The following is an 18,280-nucleotide window of genomic DNA, read 5'->3' as shown; positions in this document are numbered from 1 at the left end:
TCTGAGTTGACTTTTCCTTATTGGTTTATCTCTTCTCAAAAGCGTCTGAATGTTGGCACCTGATTACTCTAAAACCTGACTCCGGGGCCTTGCCTTGGTCTGTGCACAGAAACAGCAGGGCTTTTGTTAGACTACACAAGCGATTCTGCGGCCCACTTATGCAAGTTTATCGAGCGGGTGGCTGCAGTGTTCGAACGTGGCTGGGCTGCATGCGGTAGACACTGTAACTGTCAATCCTAGTTCGTATTCACTTTTCGATTTCTGATGCTGCCTTGAGCCCTGACTTCTCCTCTCCCCGTCTCACTAGTCTCAGCAATTTATTCAGTGTTCTTTCTGGTCCACACTACCGGAAATTCTTTCCTCTAATTTCAGTGGCTGCTTTCTGAGAGCTGCGCCATGGTTCCCGCATCGACACGTGACCGTGGCCAGGATGGCGATGTGAGGATCCTGCTTCCCAGGGGCAGGTGCTGCTGACCTGTTTAGACCAGGAACTGCTTCCGGCATGTGCAATGGGAGACGCCCTCCTCCTGGGAGGCCCTGTTCTAGCCTATGACTGGCTGACCTCCCCTGGGAGGACCATCCTGCACCATCCTGGACGTTGTTTCCCACCCTACACTGTTACCTTTATCACAGGAATGCTAAAACCATGCACTGGACCCTCCTTAGCATACATGCGGGATGTCTGACTCCCCATAACCTCACCTGCTCTTTTTAACATGGCTTACACATTAAGTCAGCAGTGTGTGTGTGTGTGTGTGTGTGTGTGTGTGTGTTACTGGGGATGGAACTCAGGGGAATTCTACCTCTGAGCTACACCCCCAGCTCTATTTTATATTTTTTATTTTGAAACAGGGTCTCACTGAGTTGTAAAGGGTCTAAGTAGCCAAAGCTGTCCGGGAAATGCGATCCTTGTGTCTCAGCCTCCCGAATGCTGGGATTACAAGAGTGCGCCACCATGGTTGGTTTTTTTTGGTTTTTTTGTTTTGTTTTGTTTTGTTTTGTTTAATAGTAAAGATTCCCCTAAAGATCTATTGTTGCTGTAGTTGTTGTCTTTTTTTTTTTTTGGAACTGGGGATTGAACCCAGGGGCATTCTAACTCTAAGCCACATCCCCAGCCCTTTTTATATTTATTTTGAGACAGGCTCTGGCCAGGTTGCTGGAGGCCTTGTTACGTGGCTTTGGAAGATGTGCTCTCTTCACCGACAGCCACTATGGAAGAGCCCTAGGAGCAAGTGCCCTTGCTGGAGGCGTCCGTCCTGTGGCTGGAACCTGGTCCCCTCGTGGGCCGTCAGCGTTTCCTTGTTTACCTCGATGCTCTGCTGTGTATTTGCATCTCTGGTTTATTTATTTACTGAAGGCGCTGTGCTCTGCCTAGGTTCAGATCCTGTTTTCCAGGGAGATTTACTGTCATTTCATTGGGAACTCCAGCCCTCCCTCCTCATCCCCCATGACTACCTGAGCACCGTTTACTCCTCTCTGCAGTACTGCTCTTCTGCCAAATCTGCACGCATGCACTTGCCTACTGTGTCTTCCTCTGTCCTTCGCCATAAGACCAGAAACTCCACGAAGGAAGATACAGACACACATACGTGAGCCGGGGATGGGGCCCGGCACAGCAGATATCGACGGACCGTATCACATCTGTGAGTGTTCTAATTAGAAGCACGTCCTCTGCCACGATTCTACAGCCAAATAATGAAGCAGTGATGACAGCAGCACTCACCTATGAGGGCTTTGATGGAGGATAAACCTCGATTTTCCTTGTTTGCATAAATATTTCTAGACCACCGATGGGAAGATTTTCTCTCCAGTCTCAAAAGTTTTGCCAACTGAATTTCTCCCCAACGACTCTCCTCTGTGTGATAGTGCCGCTTACGGCATGAAGGAGCAGGCTCGCTTTTTAATTAGCGTGTGAACACAGGAAAGCCTGATGAAATCGTTTGACCTTTTAATTAGGGAACATGTACCTGGAGCAGCAACCAACTTTTGAATGGGTTCTGCTTTGAGGCTGATAATTCAGTGCAGGGGCGGGGCGGGGAGGGAAGGAAATGATATATAAGTAGCTTTTCCCTAAGAGGCTTAGAGATTTGAATAAATAATATTTATATTTAATGATTAAAGAGCTGCTGGCAAGCCAACAATTGGATTTATCTCTATTAAAAATATATTAGGACCACCGCAGTGCTGGAGCACTCACAGACCAGAAGTCAGGGCATTGATGGGCCCTCCCCGGAGGCTGACCTTCGCTGGCCGAGTCCTTGGCTGCTGAGAGGCAGGCGCTCACAGCCTCATAGGAGGCACTCAGCCTCGTGCTGGGGTCCCGCTTCGGCTTGGGCGGAGGCTGTTTCCGTGGCGACGGGAGGCCACCGCTGTCATCCACACTGAACACGGAGTGCAGCGATGGAGACCGGATGGACGGTCCAGCAAGAGCCTGGGCCAGGCTGTCCACCACCATGGAGACCGGTATGGAGCTGGCGCGGATATGGCGGGGTCCACCCTGGTCTTCAGCTCTTTTGGGGGAACAAAACACAGACAGCCCCAGACCAGAGAGGCCCAGATACGGTATTCAAGCAACAACAGTGAACCCGCTCACGCCGACATAACCAGGGCTTCTTGGCCTACAGTCTGCTGAGGCTGGAGGATGAACAGAAGCAGCCCTGCCATCCACAGCGGCCTGCGCCAGCCTCCAGCTCTGCCCGTGATTAATGGGCAGGTTGGGTGTTCATCATGGGACTTTATAAAATTCTCACACAAGCGCAACTCTACTTAAGGGGCTTCACGTTTCCTATCAGGCATGCACTAAATGAATTTTTCACACTCTGATTCTTAAGCAAATCGGAAAACCCAAATTTCAATCTGAATGATAATTTCTGGGAAATCCATCTTAATAGAGACTCACTGGTGCATTGGATTCTGAGCGTTCACTGCCATTTCGCTTTGCAAAAGCAATATATGCTCTACTCAGAACTAGCAAAGACGTTTAATTTCAGCATCCTTGCCACTTAAATTCCACCAGCAATTATTTAATTATGTGTGGACTATTATTTTTCCTGTGACTCCTAACAGTTGCCCGGTGCCAAGGGAACTGCTGGTGTTCAGTAAATGAACAGGCACAGGCTTCTTCACTTAATTTTCTATCAGACAAATGAATACATAATCGAATTGAGAAACTGGGGTGAGCATTGAGTTCCAGCAGAGAAAATGATAAATATTATTCTGAGAATCATTCTAAACTGATAGTTATCTGGTTTAAAAAAAATATCTTAGGGCTCCACATGTCCATGTGATCATGCACTAGCAACAGGCCAAGGCCTTCATTCCACAAGGAGTTCCTGAGCATTTGCTTTATAATTATATCTTTCTGTGGCAGAACACCAACGGGGCCGGGACGCACCACCAGGCAGCGCAGCCGCCCATGTAGAAAATGAAGTAGGTGGAGATGAGAGTGTGGCGCTCAGTGGGGAATTTGTTTTCCTTGTAATGTTTAATTACAGTTTTCCGTACAAAGGGATTTTTTTTCAGTATTTAATCACTGAGATATCTGAAGCTAATTAGGAAGAGCCAGGTTGCCATTTCCACTTTAACAAAAAATGATTTGACCCAGGCAGAGAGGGCAAAGAAGAGTCTTATTCAGAGAGACACAAGATAGAGCCAACTTCCTACGGACAAGGAGCATCTCTCCGACCTCAAAGCGGGACGCAATTTCCATGTCTTTTCCCTCCGGGAGGGTCCCGTGGTTCCTGGGTGTCTGCGTCATTCACAGAGAAGCAGGAAGATAACAAGAAAAAGCCCGGGTTCTCTTGGCATTTCTGGTCCAGGCTCAGCATCCCAAGTGAACTTTTAAACCCAGAACTCCTTTTCTAAAGCTCCCTTTGTCAGCAAGGGAAATATGACCATTTATACAGGGAAATAAAATACACAATCAATTTATTGAGTTTACTACTTTTATGTTTTCAGAGTGGTGTCGCAATTCCTTGATCAGATTTCCAGAAGTTTCTATCAGCCTGCCCGATATATATCACACTTGCATAAAAATGTCAATAGTCCAGCTCTGTTTTTGCTAAGGCAGAGGTGGAGATTCTTTATAACTCTGAGCGATCTGAAGGTAATTAAGCGACCCACATGCAGGAGGGTCACTTAATTTCCTAGGACTAAACAAATGTGCACACAGCATACAGTCTGGGAAACCTTCCTCAGAAGGCAGGAGAATTGGGGTAGCACAGGATACTTGCCTGCTCTGGTAGCTGCTGTAGTTTTCTCTCTCTCTCTCTCTCTCTCTCTCTCTCTCTCTCTCTCTCTCTCTCTCTCTCTTTCTTTTCTTTCTTTTTGCAGTACTGGGGTGGATCTCAAAGGTACTACCTTTGATCTACACTCCCAGCCCTGTTATCTTATTCTTTATTTTGAAACAGGGTCTCACTGAGTTGCAAAGGGCCTCACTGAGTAGCTGAGGCTGTCTGTGAACCTGCGATCCTCCTGTGTCAGCCTCCCAGATGCTGGGATTATAAGTGTGTGCCATCATGCCCGGCTAGCTGCTGTAATTTTTGACTGACCTTTGCATCAAGCTCCTGCACCAACAGAACCCGCAAGACTCCTCTGAGTCGCTCGCAAAGGTCTTAAGCTGCAGGCAAAGTGCCTTTACCTCTGGGCTCCCTCCTCGGGCCTGCTCCTGGCCTCCACCTTCTCTTTATGATGGGGGCCACTCATTTCCTTCCGGAGCCGGTCGTTTTCCCGGGCAATGTCCGAAGCGTTCTGAACGACCAGGGCGTGGTAGGTTTGCAGCGCCAAGTCCTCTGTGCTCTGCAGGAAGCTCTTGACTGACGTGACCTCTTGCTGTTTGATGCTCATTTTCCGAAGCAAGTGCTGGCGAGCTAGAAAGCCTCGGATCGCTTCATAAAAGAACACAACCCTGCGTCAGTCAGCGCGTGGAGAGGGAGGGAAAACTCGAGACACAGACAAGAGCCACAGCTACCAGCAAGGCGCATTAACACAGAAGGAGAATTTACTCCAACGTCCCTGTCCCGTCCAAAGAGGAATGTTGAAACAGAGTGCTGATAACACTGATGGAATGACTCTAGACTTCACCTCTAGACTCACTGGGCCCCGAGGTAGTACTGCTGGTACAAGCTGCCCGATTTCTTTTCTTTTCTTTTCTTTTTTTAAATTTTTTTGGTAATGCAGGGTGGACATCGATGGCCTCCCATTCAGTCTGTGGGAAGAACTAGCTCCAGACCCCAGATGCGTTGGGCCTGTGGCTCCAACTGCACCGTTTAGGGTGCTCTGATTATCTTCCTTTCTATCAGAATACTCCTGAAACATCTGTGGTCCGTGGAGCGAGGTTTTGAAATATCATGCATATGTTATTTCTGTGACTTTGGTTTAGTTGCTACAGAAATCAGAACTGCACCGAAGGCTTGAGAGGCTTTAAAGAAATATGGGCTAATCCCCTGCTGCCAGGAAAGCCGCTCTAGAAACATGTGCAAATACTGGGGAAGCAGGTAAGGGGGAGTATTCAGAAATCAGCAACACATCAGCAGTGAATGTAAGATCTGAAAACAAATGCAAAAGACTGCCTTAGGAAAGCGTCTGCACCGGCACGGTGGGCACGCTTGTCATCGCAGCATCTGGGAGGCTGAGACAGAATCAGTTCTCAGCCAGCCTCAGCTGCTTAGTGAGGCCCTCTGCAACCCAGTGAGACCCTGTTTCAAAAATAAAGATTAAAAAATAGGACGGGGGTATATCTCGGAGGATGAATGCCCCTGGGTTCCATCCCCAGACTGACACACACACAGAAAAAGAGAAGGCATCTGAATGTGCCAGGCACCGGACTGTGCCATTGAAAGCTGAAAGAAAATAATTTTAACCTCATCATCTCCACTGTGGACAGAATGATAATGGGATTTTCCAAGTTGTACTAATTCCTCCAGCACTGGTGGCAAAGTCAGGTTCACATCTCTGCTTCTGAGGCCTGGCTCCCTCTGCTCAGTCCACAATCATGGAGCTGGGATTTGTGGTTTCACAAGGGGACAGACCATCAACTGAGGGGGTGGCAGGGAAGCTGCCATCAGGAGGAGGAAGGACGTTCTGACAATTGGCACAGGGAGGAGATGGACCAGGCTGCCTGTGAGAAAGGGGCTGCCTGTCCCTGGCAAGCGGCAAGGCCAGCCCAGGGCAGTTCTCTGGGATGCTGAGGACCTGCTGAGGAGGCTGCCGGCTGCGGAGCGCTGCCTTCACTCAGCCTCTCTGATGCCACCCTGCCGGCTCTAAGTGTCTGAGATTAGAGGAACTGGTGTGTTAAACAGGACCGATAACTGCAAGGAAAAGCAACGTGTGTAGCAAAGGCACTTGCTTCTTGCCACCTGGGGACAAAGGGGCTTATGAAAGATGGAGAGCTTAAAAATATTTCCTGACTAGAAAGTGACAAACATACAGGTTATCTGAGATATCCACTGTGATTCAGATGGTGAATGCCTGAAAATGACTTCCTCCAATTAGGGCTGCAGAGGAAAGTAATAGAGACACCTAATATGCTTAAAGCTTTATAAAATAAGATAATTTTATTTTTGTGGTTGGGGATTGAACCCTGGGGCAGTATACCTCCAAGTCACAGTGCCAGTCCTTTTTTAATTTTATGTTTTGAAATAGGGTCTCACTTGATTGCTGAGGGTCTAAGTTCCCGAGGCTGTCCTCAAACCTGTGAGTCTCCTGCTTCAGCCCCCCAAGTACTGGCATTACAGGAATGGAGCACCATGCTTGGCTGTCTTCCTTCCTTCCTTCCTTCCTTCCTTCCTTCCTTCCTTCCTTCCTTCCTCTCTTCTTTCTCTTTTTTAATTCAATACTAAAGTTTAAGCTACTTTGGAATCCAGTTGAATCAACCACCACCACCACAACAACAAATTAAACGGTAAAAGGTAAATCAGAATTCCAGGACTATAATGTGTATAAAGGACGAAGACCCCAGGCAGGTGCTGGGCACGCCGCAGAGCAAAACCTCACCATGGCTGTTCATCTACTCTTCTTGTCATATGACACAAAATTGAGACATTGGCTTTTGAAAGGCAAAGGTGAAAGTGTATTCGAGATGTTTAATCTCTTGGAATAAAGGGAAGATTAATGTGGATATGTCAGACTTCTCTGACCCCTTAGTGCAGTGAAAGTGGCCGTGGGGTTCACATTCCCTCTGGGATTCTATTGCCCCACACCCAGGGACTCTATTTTCTCAGACTTCCTACAGCAGTTGTCTAAAATTCTCTAAAAATGCTATACCAGTTGCTAAATTTCAGTATCTTATAGTAAAGGGTAACTAAGAAAAATAAACTCGTGCAAATGGAGAGAGATATCTGTCGTCTACCAATTTCAAAAGGCTGCCTGGGTGCGGCCGGCCATGCTGAGTTTCCACTCGCAGACACTTCTTGGCCAAGATAAAATGATCATGCATAGAAAACGTCCAGTGGGATAATCTACAAACATTCTATTTAAAGTCAAAAGTCGTATCTTTCTTTCCCCCAGACATTTACAGTGAAAAAACTCTTTACAAATTGAAACCGAATCCAGATTGTATAAATTTCAAGAAAATTTAATATCAGCAAAAAATACATTGAGGGAACTGTTCTAAGAGATATAAAAATAAAAATCAATAATTAATACTTTGCATTTAAGAGCCCATAAATTTTAAAATGATTTTATATCTATTATATCACATATGCTGGATGAAATTAGGGTTTCCAACCAGATATAGTTTTCAGAACCATTCTCTTTCTTTATCTATAGAAAGGGACCGGCGTCAAGAGTTCTTTTCACAGGTCAGTTGTGCGCACAACTTGGTCTTTGTAGCTATATAGGAGAGACATTTCTCTCAAACATTTATCTCCCTCCCCCTCCTCCTCCTCCTCTTCTTCCCTCTCTCTCCTCTCCTCTTCTCTTCTCTTCTCTTCTCTTCTCTTCTCTTCTCTTCTCTTCTCTCTCTCTCTCTCTCTCTCTCTCTCTCACACACACACACACACACACACACACACACAAACACACATTTTTGCAGTACTGGGGATGGAACCTATGGGCATTCTACCTCCAAGCTACACCCCCAGCCCTATTTTATATTCTTTATTTTGAAACAGGATCTTAGTGAGTTGCAAAGGGTCTCACTAAGTAGCTGAGGCTGTCCTCAAACCCTGATCCTTCTGTCTCAGCCTCCCAAATGCTGGGGTTACAAGCATGTGCCACCATGCCTGGCAGAGAGCCTTTTCTTGCAGGTACCGTTAATTCAAGTCAGGTCACCAACTCCTTTCATTATACTTAAGAGGACTTTCCAGGAGAACTTGGGATGCCCTGTTCTATGTAAACAACACTTGCTTAAACAGGACTCTTTCTGTCCCAGTTTCAGTTGAGGATATAAACGCAGATTCACATCTGTGATGTGCAGGGTGGGGCTGGGACTTGACATTTCTGAGCAGCCCGTGGGTGAGGCCGGCGCTGCCCATGCTCAGATGACACCTGCGTTGACCCAGGATGGACCCAGAAATGGGGATTCCCAAGAGGGAAGCCTAAGCAGACTCATGGCTCAGCCTCTCCCTCCCTCAAAGAAGGGGAGGGTGCATTCGGAAGCAGCATGTGTGCCCTGGCTGCTCCTACATGCACGCGCTGCTCTTGGAGATGGAGGCAGCCCTTGGGCCGCCAGAAATTTTCCCCATGACCGCTGGGATTGCACGATGCTCTGGACAGCAAGGTCTACAAGGCCAAAGCTGCAGTTGCAGGAGGAACTGCACCTCTGAAGGAGTCGGAGCCCATTTCTTGGGCACAGGTGTGGTTTTCAAGAAAGAGACGTCTGCTGAGAAGAGGGTTGTCGGGCACCCAGGGGCCCAGGCAGGAGTGGGAAGAGAGCAGCCACAGGAGAAGGAGTGTTGTTGGTAGTGGGGATCACTGCAGTGCTCCCCATCTGGAGCCACTAGAATCTGCCCCAGCCTGGGAGAGCTGCCCTGCCTTCTCCTCCCTCCTTGGCCAGGGTATCCAGAAGCACCTGGGCGTGCGGGGATGGGGCCCACAGCCACTCTCCCAGGGGATATTCTGTGTAGAACAGGCCAAAATGGCCAAGAGGGAAGTTTTAACTTAAAAAGAGCTTCTAAATTTTGATCTAATTTGAACAGGACACAAAGTTCTGAGCAGAAACTGTTCGAGGGGTGAGCACACAGCAGGATTTTTTATCATTAGAGATCAGTGGGGCCCACTGGAGAGTCTGCGTAGGGCTGTACCCAAATGAGTTCTGCAGAGGAAATGGTCAGAGGATGGACAGGAAAGAACTGGAATCCGCATCCTATTGGGCCTCCTGGGCAGAGCACTGGCTGTGAATGCCTCAGAGCACTAAGTTCATTCCAAGTCCCACCAAATGCTACCGTACTGTTTAACTTCTCCCTCTTTTACCTGTTTCTGAGGATAAGTGTATTAAAAGTGTAAAAATCTACTAAGAGTTTTATGTGATGCATAGTTTTAAAAATGCACCGCTTTTAACTGTCACTTGGTTTTGATAGAAAACAAATTCTAAATGGAATCTCTCCAAAAGCTGCAAAGAGAAGAGACGCTACTGGCTAGCAGCGACACCGCCCTAGCAGCGACACCGCCCTAGCAGCGACACCGCCCCAGGTGCTTTCATCACTTTATAAAGAAAAATGAAGTCAGGGATTTCTCCCAGGCACATGTGGAGATAGAGGGAATGTGGTTTGGCCAACTGGTTTGTTCCAGTGTTCCAGACAGTGGTCCTTCAGGGCCCCGACTGCAGTGGCTCAGGAGAACAACTCAGGAGAACAACTCAGGAGAACGGCGCTGTCACCGCAACCAAGGGCCTGACGGGCAGCTCTCCTGACAGATCCCAAGGTGCAGCCTACTGCCTTGTGTGTCTCAAAAGGATCAACAAGCAGGACTATCTGCAAGGTAAAGGATGCAAATTGCCTTCAAACAGTGATGTTGGTGAAATTTTAATCTAATTTAATTTTAATCTACCCAATGGAATCCACCCAACAAAGCAATGCACAGTGTATATAAACAGGAATTTGGAGATGGGTACGTAGCAAACGGAGCCACAGTGCTTCCTAGACACCCCCAAAATTATCTGCTCCAGTGTAGTACAAAGGGACCGAGAAGGCATTTCAATCCACTGTACTTGCCACAGAGCTTTTAACTCGGGTGTGCCAAGTGACTTTGAACTTCACGACTCAAAGGTCTGAAATGCAGTGCCCACAGTTACCTTTCTGGCAGGTTATGATCTTCCTCTGCAGCTGCAGGCACAGGCCGTCGAGTTGCTCAGCATGCCAGTGCTTCAGGAACACCTTCCGGGCGCCCATCTAAAATGCAAGTAGCAGACATTTAACAGTGTGGAGGATGATGATGGGAAAGTGGTCAGGTAAGTGGTTTCCCCTATGGAAGACTCAGAAAAAGAAACTAAGCAAATCGATTATGGCCTGCCTCCCTTCTTTGTAGGTGTTGTCTAACAGGTGTGTTGCCTGTGAGCCCACAGTGTCACCGGTGTGTGCACATGCCTCCCCTGCCACTACGGAGCTGACCTTAGGAGCCAATTCACACACCCACGTTCCTTTGCGATACCTCCCTTGTCTCCACTTGAAGCAGGAAGATTGATACATGCCTGTAATCCCAGTACTTGGGAAGCTGAGACAGGAGGATAGCAGGTTCCAGGCTAGACTGCAATTTAATAAGATGCTTGGCCATTTAGGGAGTTCCTGTTTCAAAGTAAAAATGAAAACATCTAGGTGTAGCTCAGAGGTACAGTGTCACATGGTTCAATCTTCAGTATCAAAAAAAATCAGGGAGACTGAATCCACATAAAGGAAAACACATGTGCATACACACACACACACACACACACACACACACACACACACCAAAACTAAACACAAATATGATACCTGGAATTGCTTCATTTCAATGATTTTCCTACTACACCATGCATTAAAATAAGCAGGATCTTTATTCAACTGCGGTTATCAAATGTCACCATTTGACTCCAAAAAGTCATCTCTGAACATAAATTTTTTTAGATGTTTGCAAAGAGCATAAAAACAGGATGAAAATGTTTCCTCTGAATTTCCAAAATAAATTTCAGTGTGACATCAAATCAGTTTCTATATAAAGTTCTAAATCTACTATTCATAAAGAGAACTGCTAGAGAAATTTCCTGAAAGCCATAAGTGTAAGCTACATCCATGAAATGTATAGAAGGAGTGAGAGTAACATCTGGCTTCTGTGATGTGAGAACAGCTTCTGGCCTCCATGATGTAGGAATGACTTCCAGGCTCCATGATATGGGGACTGACTTCCGACCTCCGTGATGTGAGAACGAGTTCCAGCTTCCATGACGTAGAGACCAACTTCTGGCCTCCATGATGTGGGAATAGACTCCAGCCACAAGGATGTGAGAGCAGCTTCCAGCCTTCATGACGTGGGAGCAACTTCTATTTTCCGTGATGTGGAAACAGCATTCAACTTTCACGATGTGAGAGTGACTTCTGGCCTCTGATGTGGGAACAGCTCTGACCTCCATGACGTAAGAGCAGCTTACGGCTTCTGTCATGTGAGAGCGCCCTTCTTCCTCCATGACGTGGGAAAAGCTTTTTTGGCCCACTGTCGTCACACATCTTAATGGAGTACAAGATGGCAGAGGTATACATGCACCCTGAACTCCATGATGTCAGCCTTGCGTCCCCTCAGGCCCGCCCCCGCCACCAAAGCAGCTGACATATGTGCTTTGGAGCTGGCCCTATGGACTGAAATCTCTGAAACTGTCAATCCCAGAAAATCTTTCCTCCTCTAAAATAAATATATGAAAAATAAATATATAAAGTAAAAAATAAAAATGGCCAAAAATGTGTTAAATTATTTTTGTGTATGTGTGTGTCTTGACTATTTCTAAAGAACTTGGAGAGCTGTGGGGGTATGAAAAATGCCACCACCCAGTGCGTGTGTACACACACACACACACACACAGCACATGTTTCTAGGGAATGCGCGTGAAGAATCGTAGAGGAGCCTCCTGGATCCTAATGTAGAGACTGAGATGCTCGTAAGTGATGCTCCGTTAGGGCAGAGAACAATGCTGCTGCGGTGTGTGTTCATAATCACACTGCTGGGACTTGAGACCAGCACCATTGAAGAGCGAATAGGACAGACATGCGTGCTACTGAGCTTGAGCTGGGGACGTCACGGTGACAGAACCCACAGCTGTGCAGTCCATCACGGTGGCGCCAGAAGTTTGCACATATGGACACACCATTAGGTACTGGAAGGGCTCACAGGTTACACTTAGTCTTCAGAGTGCTGGGCCACAGATGTTCTAGGAACCTTCTCACATGGCGACTGCGTTCACTCCAAACAGACTTTGCTGCTACTCACCTTTCCACCTAACTCTTCCGTTGACCACCATCCACTGCCTTAGTCGAACACGGTATTGGTGAGACTGTGACCTGATCTTGCATGATGTCAGTCAGGCTAACATTTAGATAACAGAGGGACGCTCTCAACGCATGGACTATTTCATACAATTCCGGTTATCAGGTGTTCCTCTTTGTTTCATTTGAGTTGGATGAGATTTGAAACAGTCACATAGGTGGGTGTCTAATGAGCGCTGTTATTTTTCTTCATTGTATTTCTATTCTCTCTCCTTAGTTATGTTCCATAATTCATAGTTTCCCCCCTTCCCGACTGCTGACTTATTTTGGCAGTAGACAGAAAGAACAGTTGGTCCTGTCTGTGAGCTCTGCAGACAAATCCGGGAGCCAGGCAAAGGGGAAGGAGAAAGCATGTCACCTCTGCTCATCCCTGACTGTGGGTGGCAACTCGTGGTGGGAAGCTGAATCCCAAGGCAAAATCCACACATACAAACCTGGGTTCCAGAAGGAGACTTCCAGAGAGCGATGGCCAGCAGCATCGCCTAACAAGGATGTGCATACTTCTTCAGAATTTTTAAAATGAACTTCAGCATGACACCAGATTAATTTATATGAAAAGCTTTTGAAGCATCCAAGTTTCTATGAAGGTGCTACTACTGATAAACATAGCTGGTTAAGAAAATTCCTAAAAACCAGTGTGGTAAGCTGCACCCATAGAATTGTGAATCTAAAATGGAAAGAATCGATAATGATCACTAGAAGGGATCTAACATATGGAAGATTAATGGCGTGAAGAAATAACCCATGAAACAGAAATAGAAGAACTGGATTCTAGCTCCACTTCCTTAATTAATGGAGACCCTTGCTACCTTCTACAAAGAAGCAAGGTCTGATGGAAACTGAGAACTGTCAACCCTGAGTTCTTCCTTCAATCTGGCATAAAAATGGGAGGCAGTAGGCAATGGAACAAAGAAGGGAGGGCACGAAAGGAACTCTAACACATTGTTGGTGGGGTCACAAATTAGTGCGACCACTTTGGAAAACAATATAGAAGATCCTCAGAAGAATGATAATGAACCTACCATTTGATCCAGCAATGCTACTTCTGAGTATCTACCCAAAATAATGGAAATCAAACTACCAACTAATGCATGCGTATCTATGTTCATAGCCATAGCTGCACAATTCACCATAGCCAAACTATGGAACCAGCCAAGATGTCCATCAACAGATGAATGGATTATTAAACTATGGGGTATGGACATAATAGAATTTTACTCATAAAGAAAAGCACAATCATGTCATTTACAGGGAAATGGATGGAACTGGAGAACAGTATGCTAAGTGAGATTAGTCAGTCACAAAAATAAGAAATCGAATGCTCTCCTTACTAGGCAGAAGCTAGGGCGAGAAGAAGGAGCAAATAAGGAAACCTACCTGAGGGGAGGGGAGGGGAGGGGAGAGGAAAGTCCCTAATGAACATGATGTACATTCATAAACATCTCAAAGTCAATCCCTAAGCCAAACAGGAGGAGGGAGGGAGAAGGACATGGGGCGGGAACTGGGGAAGGGCTAATTGGACGTTGTGTGGGTGTGTGCCTCTACCAGCTTGTACTCCTTTAAGATGTATGACTACAATGCACCGATAAAAATTACAAAAAACAAGGTGAAGTGAAAATAGACCACAAATGGTTGTGGCTCTAGGTCAGGGAGCAAGAATGCTGTCGACCCCCTTTTCTTCTCTTCTAAAAAAAAAGAAAGTAAGAAAAAAGTAAAAAAGTGAAATCTCATATTTACATATATAATTTGGTGGTACTGGGGTGAAACCCAGAGGTTTTCTACCTCTGGGCTATACTACTAGACCTATTTTTTATATTTTATTTGTAAATAGGGTCTCACTAAGTTGATGAGAGCCTCACTAAATAGCTGAAGCTGGCTTCGAACCTGTGCGATCCTCCTGTCTCCGCCTCCCAAGCGCGGGGATTACAAGCGTGCACCACCATGCCCGGCAAACTAATACATATTTGTAAGGTCTCATGTGATACTCCAATACATGTATTCAGTGTGTAGTATTTAAGCCAGAGTAAGTATATCTATCTCCTTAAACATTTATCAATTCTTTGCAGTGGAAACATTCAAAACCCTAACTTCTTTTAACCTCAAAAACCACATAGAGTAAGTACATTGCCACCTTGTCTAGGGACCCTGCAATGCAGTAGAACGCCAGGACTTAGTTCTCTTATCTTGAAGTTCTGATCTTCTAGAGAATCTTAAAAGAATGAAACCAGCAGTTTCTTAGTGTTTTGAAGAATTTCAACCTTCAATTCTTTCCTTGGCAGGAATATCCAGACAAGATCCCATGGATTCTGACTGCTCGGGGTGGACACTGTCTACTGATACTGATTGGAAAAAACTAGTGTCCATGGTTAGTCCTCTGAAATGAGTGTTGCTGTGCGGCCAGCAGCATGCAGTGTGTGGGTTTAAGTGAAGATTAGGCCCCATCAGTCCAAGTGTTCAGATCACGTCCTTGATTTAGGTAACATTAGCACTAAAGATTGTTTTTCACCAACCAGAGACAAGGACAGAAGCTTCACCCCCACCTGAACCTCTTCCTGCACACTCCTGGGGGCAGAGCGTTCTCAGCTGAGATTCGACTGTTAGTGTCCCTCTGACCCCTGTGAAAGCAAGCCATCTGTGAACCACGGACATTGTTATCTTCATGAAGAACCGGAGGATTTTTTTTAAGTGACAGATTTTTAAAGGATTAAACAAAATTGTCATTGATGACTTTCAAAGCTCCAATTATTGCAATAGTTTTGGGGATTTTTTTTTCAAGAGGCGTAGGCTGTGGGAGCAGACAGATGCAGGGACGGTGGTGGATGGGTGTGGGAGGCATGGGAACTGTATTAGTAGAAAGATACCAAGGATCTGCTGATCTCTATTTTTTTAAAGACAATTTTTAGGAGTGCCATGTGTTTCTGGCAGTGCCTCTGAAGTAGAATTTACAAAGAAAAAATATAGCTATTACCCTCTAATAATTTACATGCTGCACATTTATCTCTGCCTTAATGAAATTGAGAAAACGACTAGTTGAACTAGCCTTCCATCCTGGTAGTATGGAAAAAGGAATGATGCCCCTCATCTGCTGTGCCCATGAATTCTAGTAGATGGGAAGGCATATGCATTATTTATGTCCCGCCCTGGAGTTAATTTTATTCATTGGTTTACTACCTCGAGAGACTACAGTTACTGATGTTTCCCTGAAAAGGTGAGTTGAAGAAGAAAGCTTGGGTCAGGTGGCCCTGCTTTGACCAATGAATGCTGTGTCCATTCAGAGCGTGTGATAGGTTTTAGTTGCCTGGGAGTGGACCAGAAAAAGAGATGTGCATGGAGACAGGATTCAGTATCAACAGAGTGGAGAAAAGGAACTGGGCACCTAGAACTCATGTGTTTCAGACCTTAGCAGTCTCCTGGCTGGGCCTCTGTACTCAGAGACTCCAGGAGGATCCATCTCAGAGCCTGGGGAGCTCAGAGGATCAGCCAGTAAGGTAGTGCTAGGGAGAGGATTCGTCTGGGCTCTCTGGGCTGCGGGCTCTCTGGACACTAAACCCTCTCCTTGCAATATGCATGCTAATCCCCCTGGGGATCTTGCTAATACACAGGTTCCAACTGAACAGATTGGGACCAGGCCTACGATTCTAACAGACTGAATGATGTCATGAGGCCAGTCTGCGGACCACCTGCTACATGGCCACCCTCTCCTCCTGAGGTTCACCTCTGAGATGTGCTCCCTGCTCCCCTCTTTTGTGGGGGCCACCTCTGCTCCAGCCCCATCACAGGCTCTTACATTTCTCCCCCCTAGATAGATGTTCTCAGAACTCTCTGAAATACTCCTCTTTCTTCATTCTCCATCCATGAGTTCATTATTCCAAAATCTTACACTACAAAACTCAATAAATCTGCGAGCTTATTGAGTTTATCTAATCTCAAGTGTGGGCTCATGTGGCCCAACTCCTGGTGAACATATTTCTTTCTGTGTTTTCTAGGCAGAAGCCTTCCTGTAAATGGGGTTCTTATCCTATATTTTTGCCCCAGTGAATGAGAGAGCGTCTGATGTCCCCAAGGGTCCTCCAAACACCTCAATCCCACATATTTTCAAATGCCATTTTTTCAAGGCAAAACAGTAGTTTTTATACTTTCACTGGTGCATTAGTCTCAGGTCATATGTAATTCATGATGACAGCAACACACATGCACACATGCATTTGGTGGGTCTCCCCAGCTCCTCCCCAGCCCCTCCTTTCCCATTCCAGGTATTAACACTGACATTTGTATTCTCACATATGTGCATAATGTCAATGGAAATAGTTCTTTCATTCCTTCTCCCTCCCCACCTTCCCCTAGACCACCTCCCTGGCTCCACTAAAGTTTCCCTTCCATTATCTGAAGTCCTTCTGGCATCCTGATGATTCCCTCGCTTCTGCATATGAGAGAAAACACAGACCCTTCACTTTCTGCCACTGGCTACTCTCAGTTAAAATAATGTTTTCCAGGTCCATAAATTTTCCTGAAAATGACATTTTTTTTGTTCTTCTCTATTGCTAAATAGAATTCCATTGTGTATATATACTATAATTTTGTAATCTATTCATCTGTTGGACACCTAGGTCGCTTCCATAATTTGTCTATTGTGAACTGTGCCGCTATAGACATGGATATGCATATACTACCACCATTTTTTGATTCCAGTCCCTTTGAAAAGATATGCAGAAGTGCTACAGCTGGGTCATATGGTGGATCCATTCCCAATTTCCTGAGGAATCTCCCCGCTGATCTCCTCAGCAGCTGTACTGATTTGCAATCGCATCCACAGTGTAGAAGAGCTCATGTTTTCCCACATTCTCACCAGAATTCATTGATGCTTGACTTCTTGATGATTGCCACCCACCCATCCGCACTTCTTAGTTCCTTTCTGTTCTCGCTGAGACACTGTCCACAGCTCATCCCCTGAGCCAGAACTCCGAGAGGCATCCACGTTCCTTGTCCCCTTCTGCTGTGGGCCCCAGGAGTGCTCAGCTCTATGGGACCCTAGATCCCACCTCCTGTTTGCTTTTCTATATAGTTTCAGTCTTTTGCAATCATCTTAGCCCAACATTGATTCATTTCCTAAACTCTTAGCAGAGTGAATTTTCTAACATCCACCTCACTATGCCACTTTCTTGCCTAATGTTATTCAATAGCTTGTCATGACTTCCAGGTGTTCAAATATCTGGGATGTGCATTAGACTTTCTATAGTATGGTCCTTTTGGAATCTTTTCCTTGCTCTCTCAGTTTTCTCTCTTTCTCTCTTTCTCCATCTCCTCCCCTGCTCTTTCTTTCTTTTTTATTTGTATAGGAACACTTAAAATGAGATAGACTCTCTTAACAAATTTTACGTGCACAATATAATAGTTGTATGCGCTTAATTGTTCAGCAGATCTTTGGAATTTACTGAGTCCATTCAAGCTTACTATTATCAAATTATATATTGTTTGCTGACATGAAATGGGAACTGTTTTTTTTTTATATTTTTCCCTCCAGCTCAATATACATATAACCATACTTTTCCCTCCAATTTCTTTCTCTGCACCTTTCTACTGGGTAAGCCTCTTCGTCCTCTCAAACTTACCTGGCTCAGTGAACTCCCTATTTAGCGCGTATCTAATAGCAATGAATTCATTTCAGCGCCGTATCGATGCCACAATGCGCCTGTTTACATCTCTGAATGATTGGTTTTGTATTTGCATATTTGTCTCAATACAGAACTTAACTGTAATATACTTATGGTATACACTAATATTGAAATTTCAAAAGTTAGTTAACATTTATTAAGGTGAAGGAAATGAAAATAAAT

At 45.6% G+C, this 18,280-nt stretch overlaps 1 protein-coding gene across 1 annotated transcript in view; it reads right to left on the bottom strand.

Annotated features, from left to right (window-relative positions):
- Positions 1–18,280, bottom strand: part of MYO16 (myosin XVI) — a gene marked incomplete at both ends in the record, with an annotated part of 497,659 nt that overhangs the window by 71,051 nt on the left and 408,328 nt on the right. The window contains 3 exons of the mRNA XM_080689777.1: positions 2,242–2,510; positions 4,640–4,886; positions 10,232–10,328. Of these exons, the coding sequence (XP_080545903.1) occupies positions 2,242–2,510; positions 4,640–4,886; positions 10,232–10,328 (613 nt within the window). The remainder of the gene's footprint in view (positions 1–2,241; positions 2,511–4,639; positions 4,887–10,231; positions 10,329–18,280) is intronic.

This window comes from Muscardinus avellanarius (genome assembly GCF_963383645.1).
Source record: "Muscardinus avellanarius genome assembly, chromosome: 2".
In the NCBI taxonomy this organism is placed as follows: domain Eukaryota; kingdom Metazoa; phylum Chordata; class Mammalia; order Rodentia; family Gliridae; genus Muscardinus; species Muscardinus avellanarius.
This window is presented reverse-complemented; position numbering and strand designations above follow the sequence as displayed.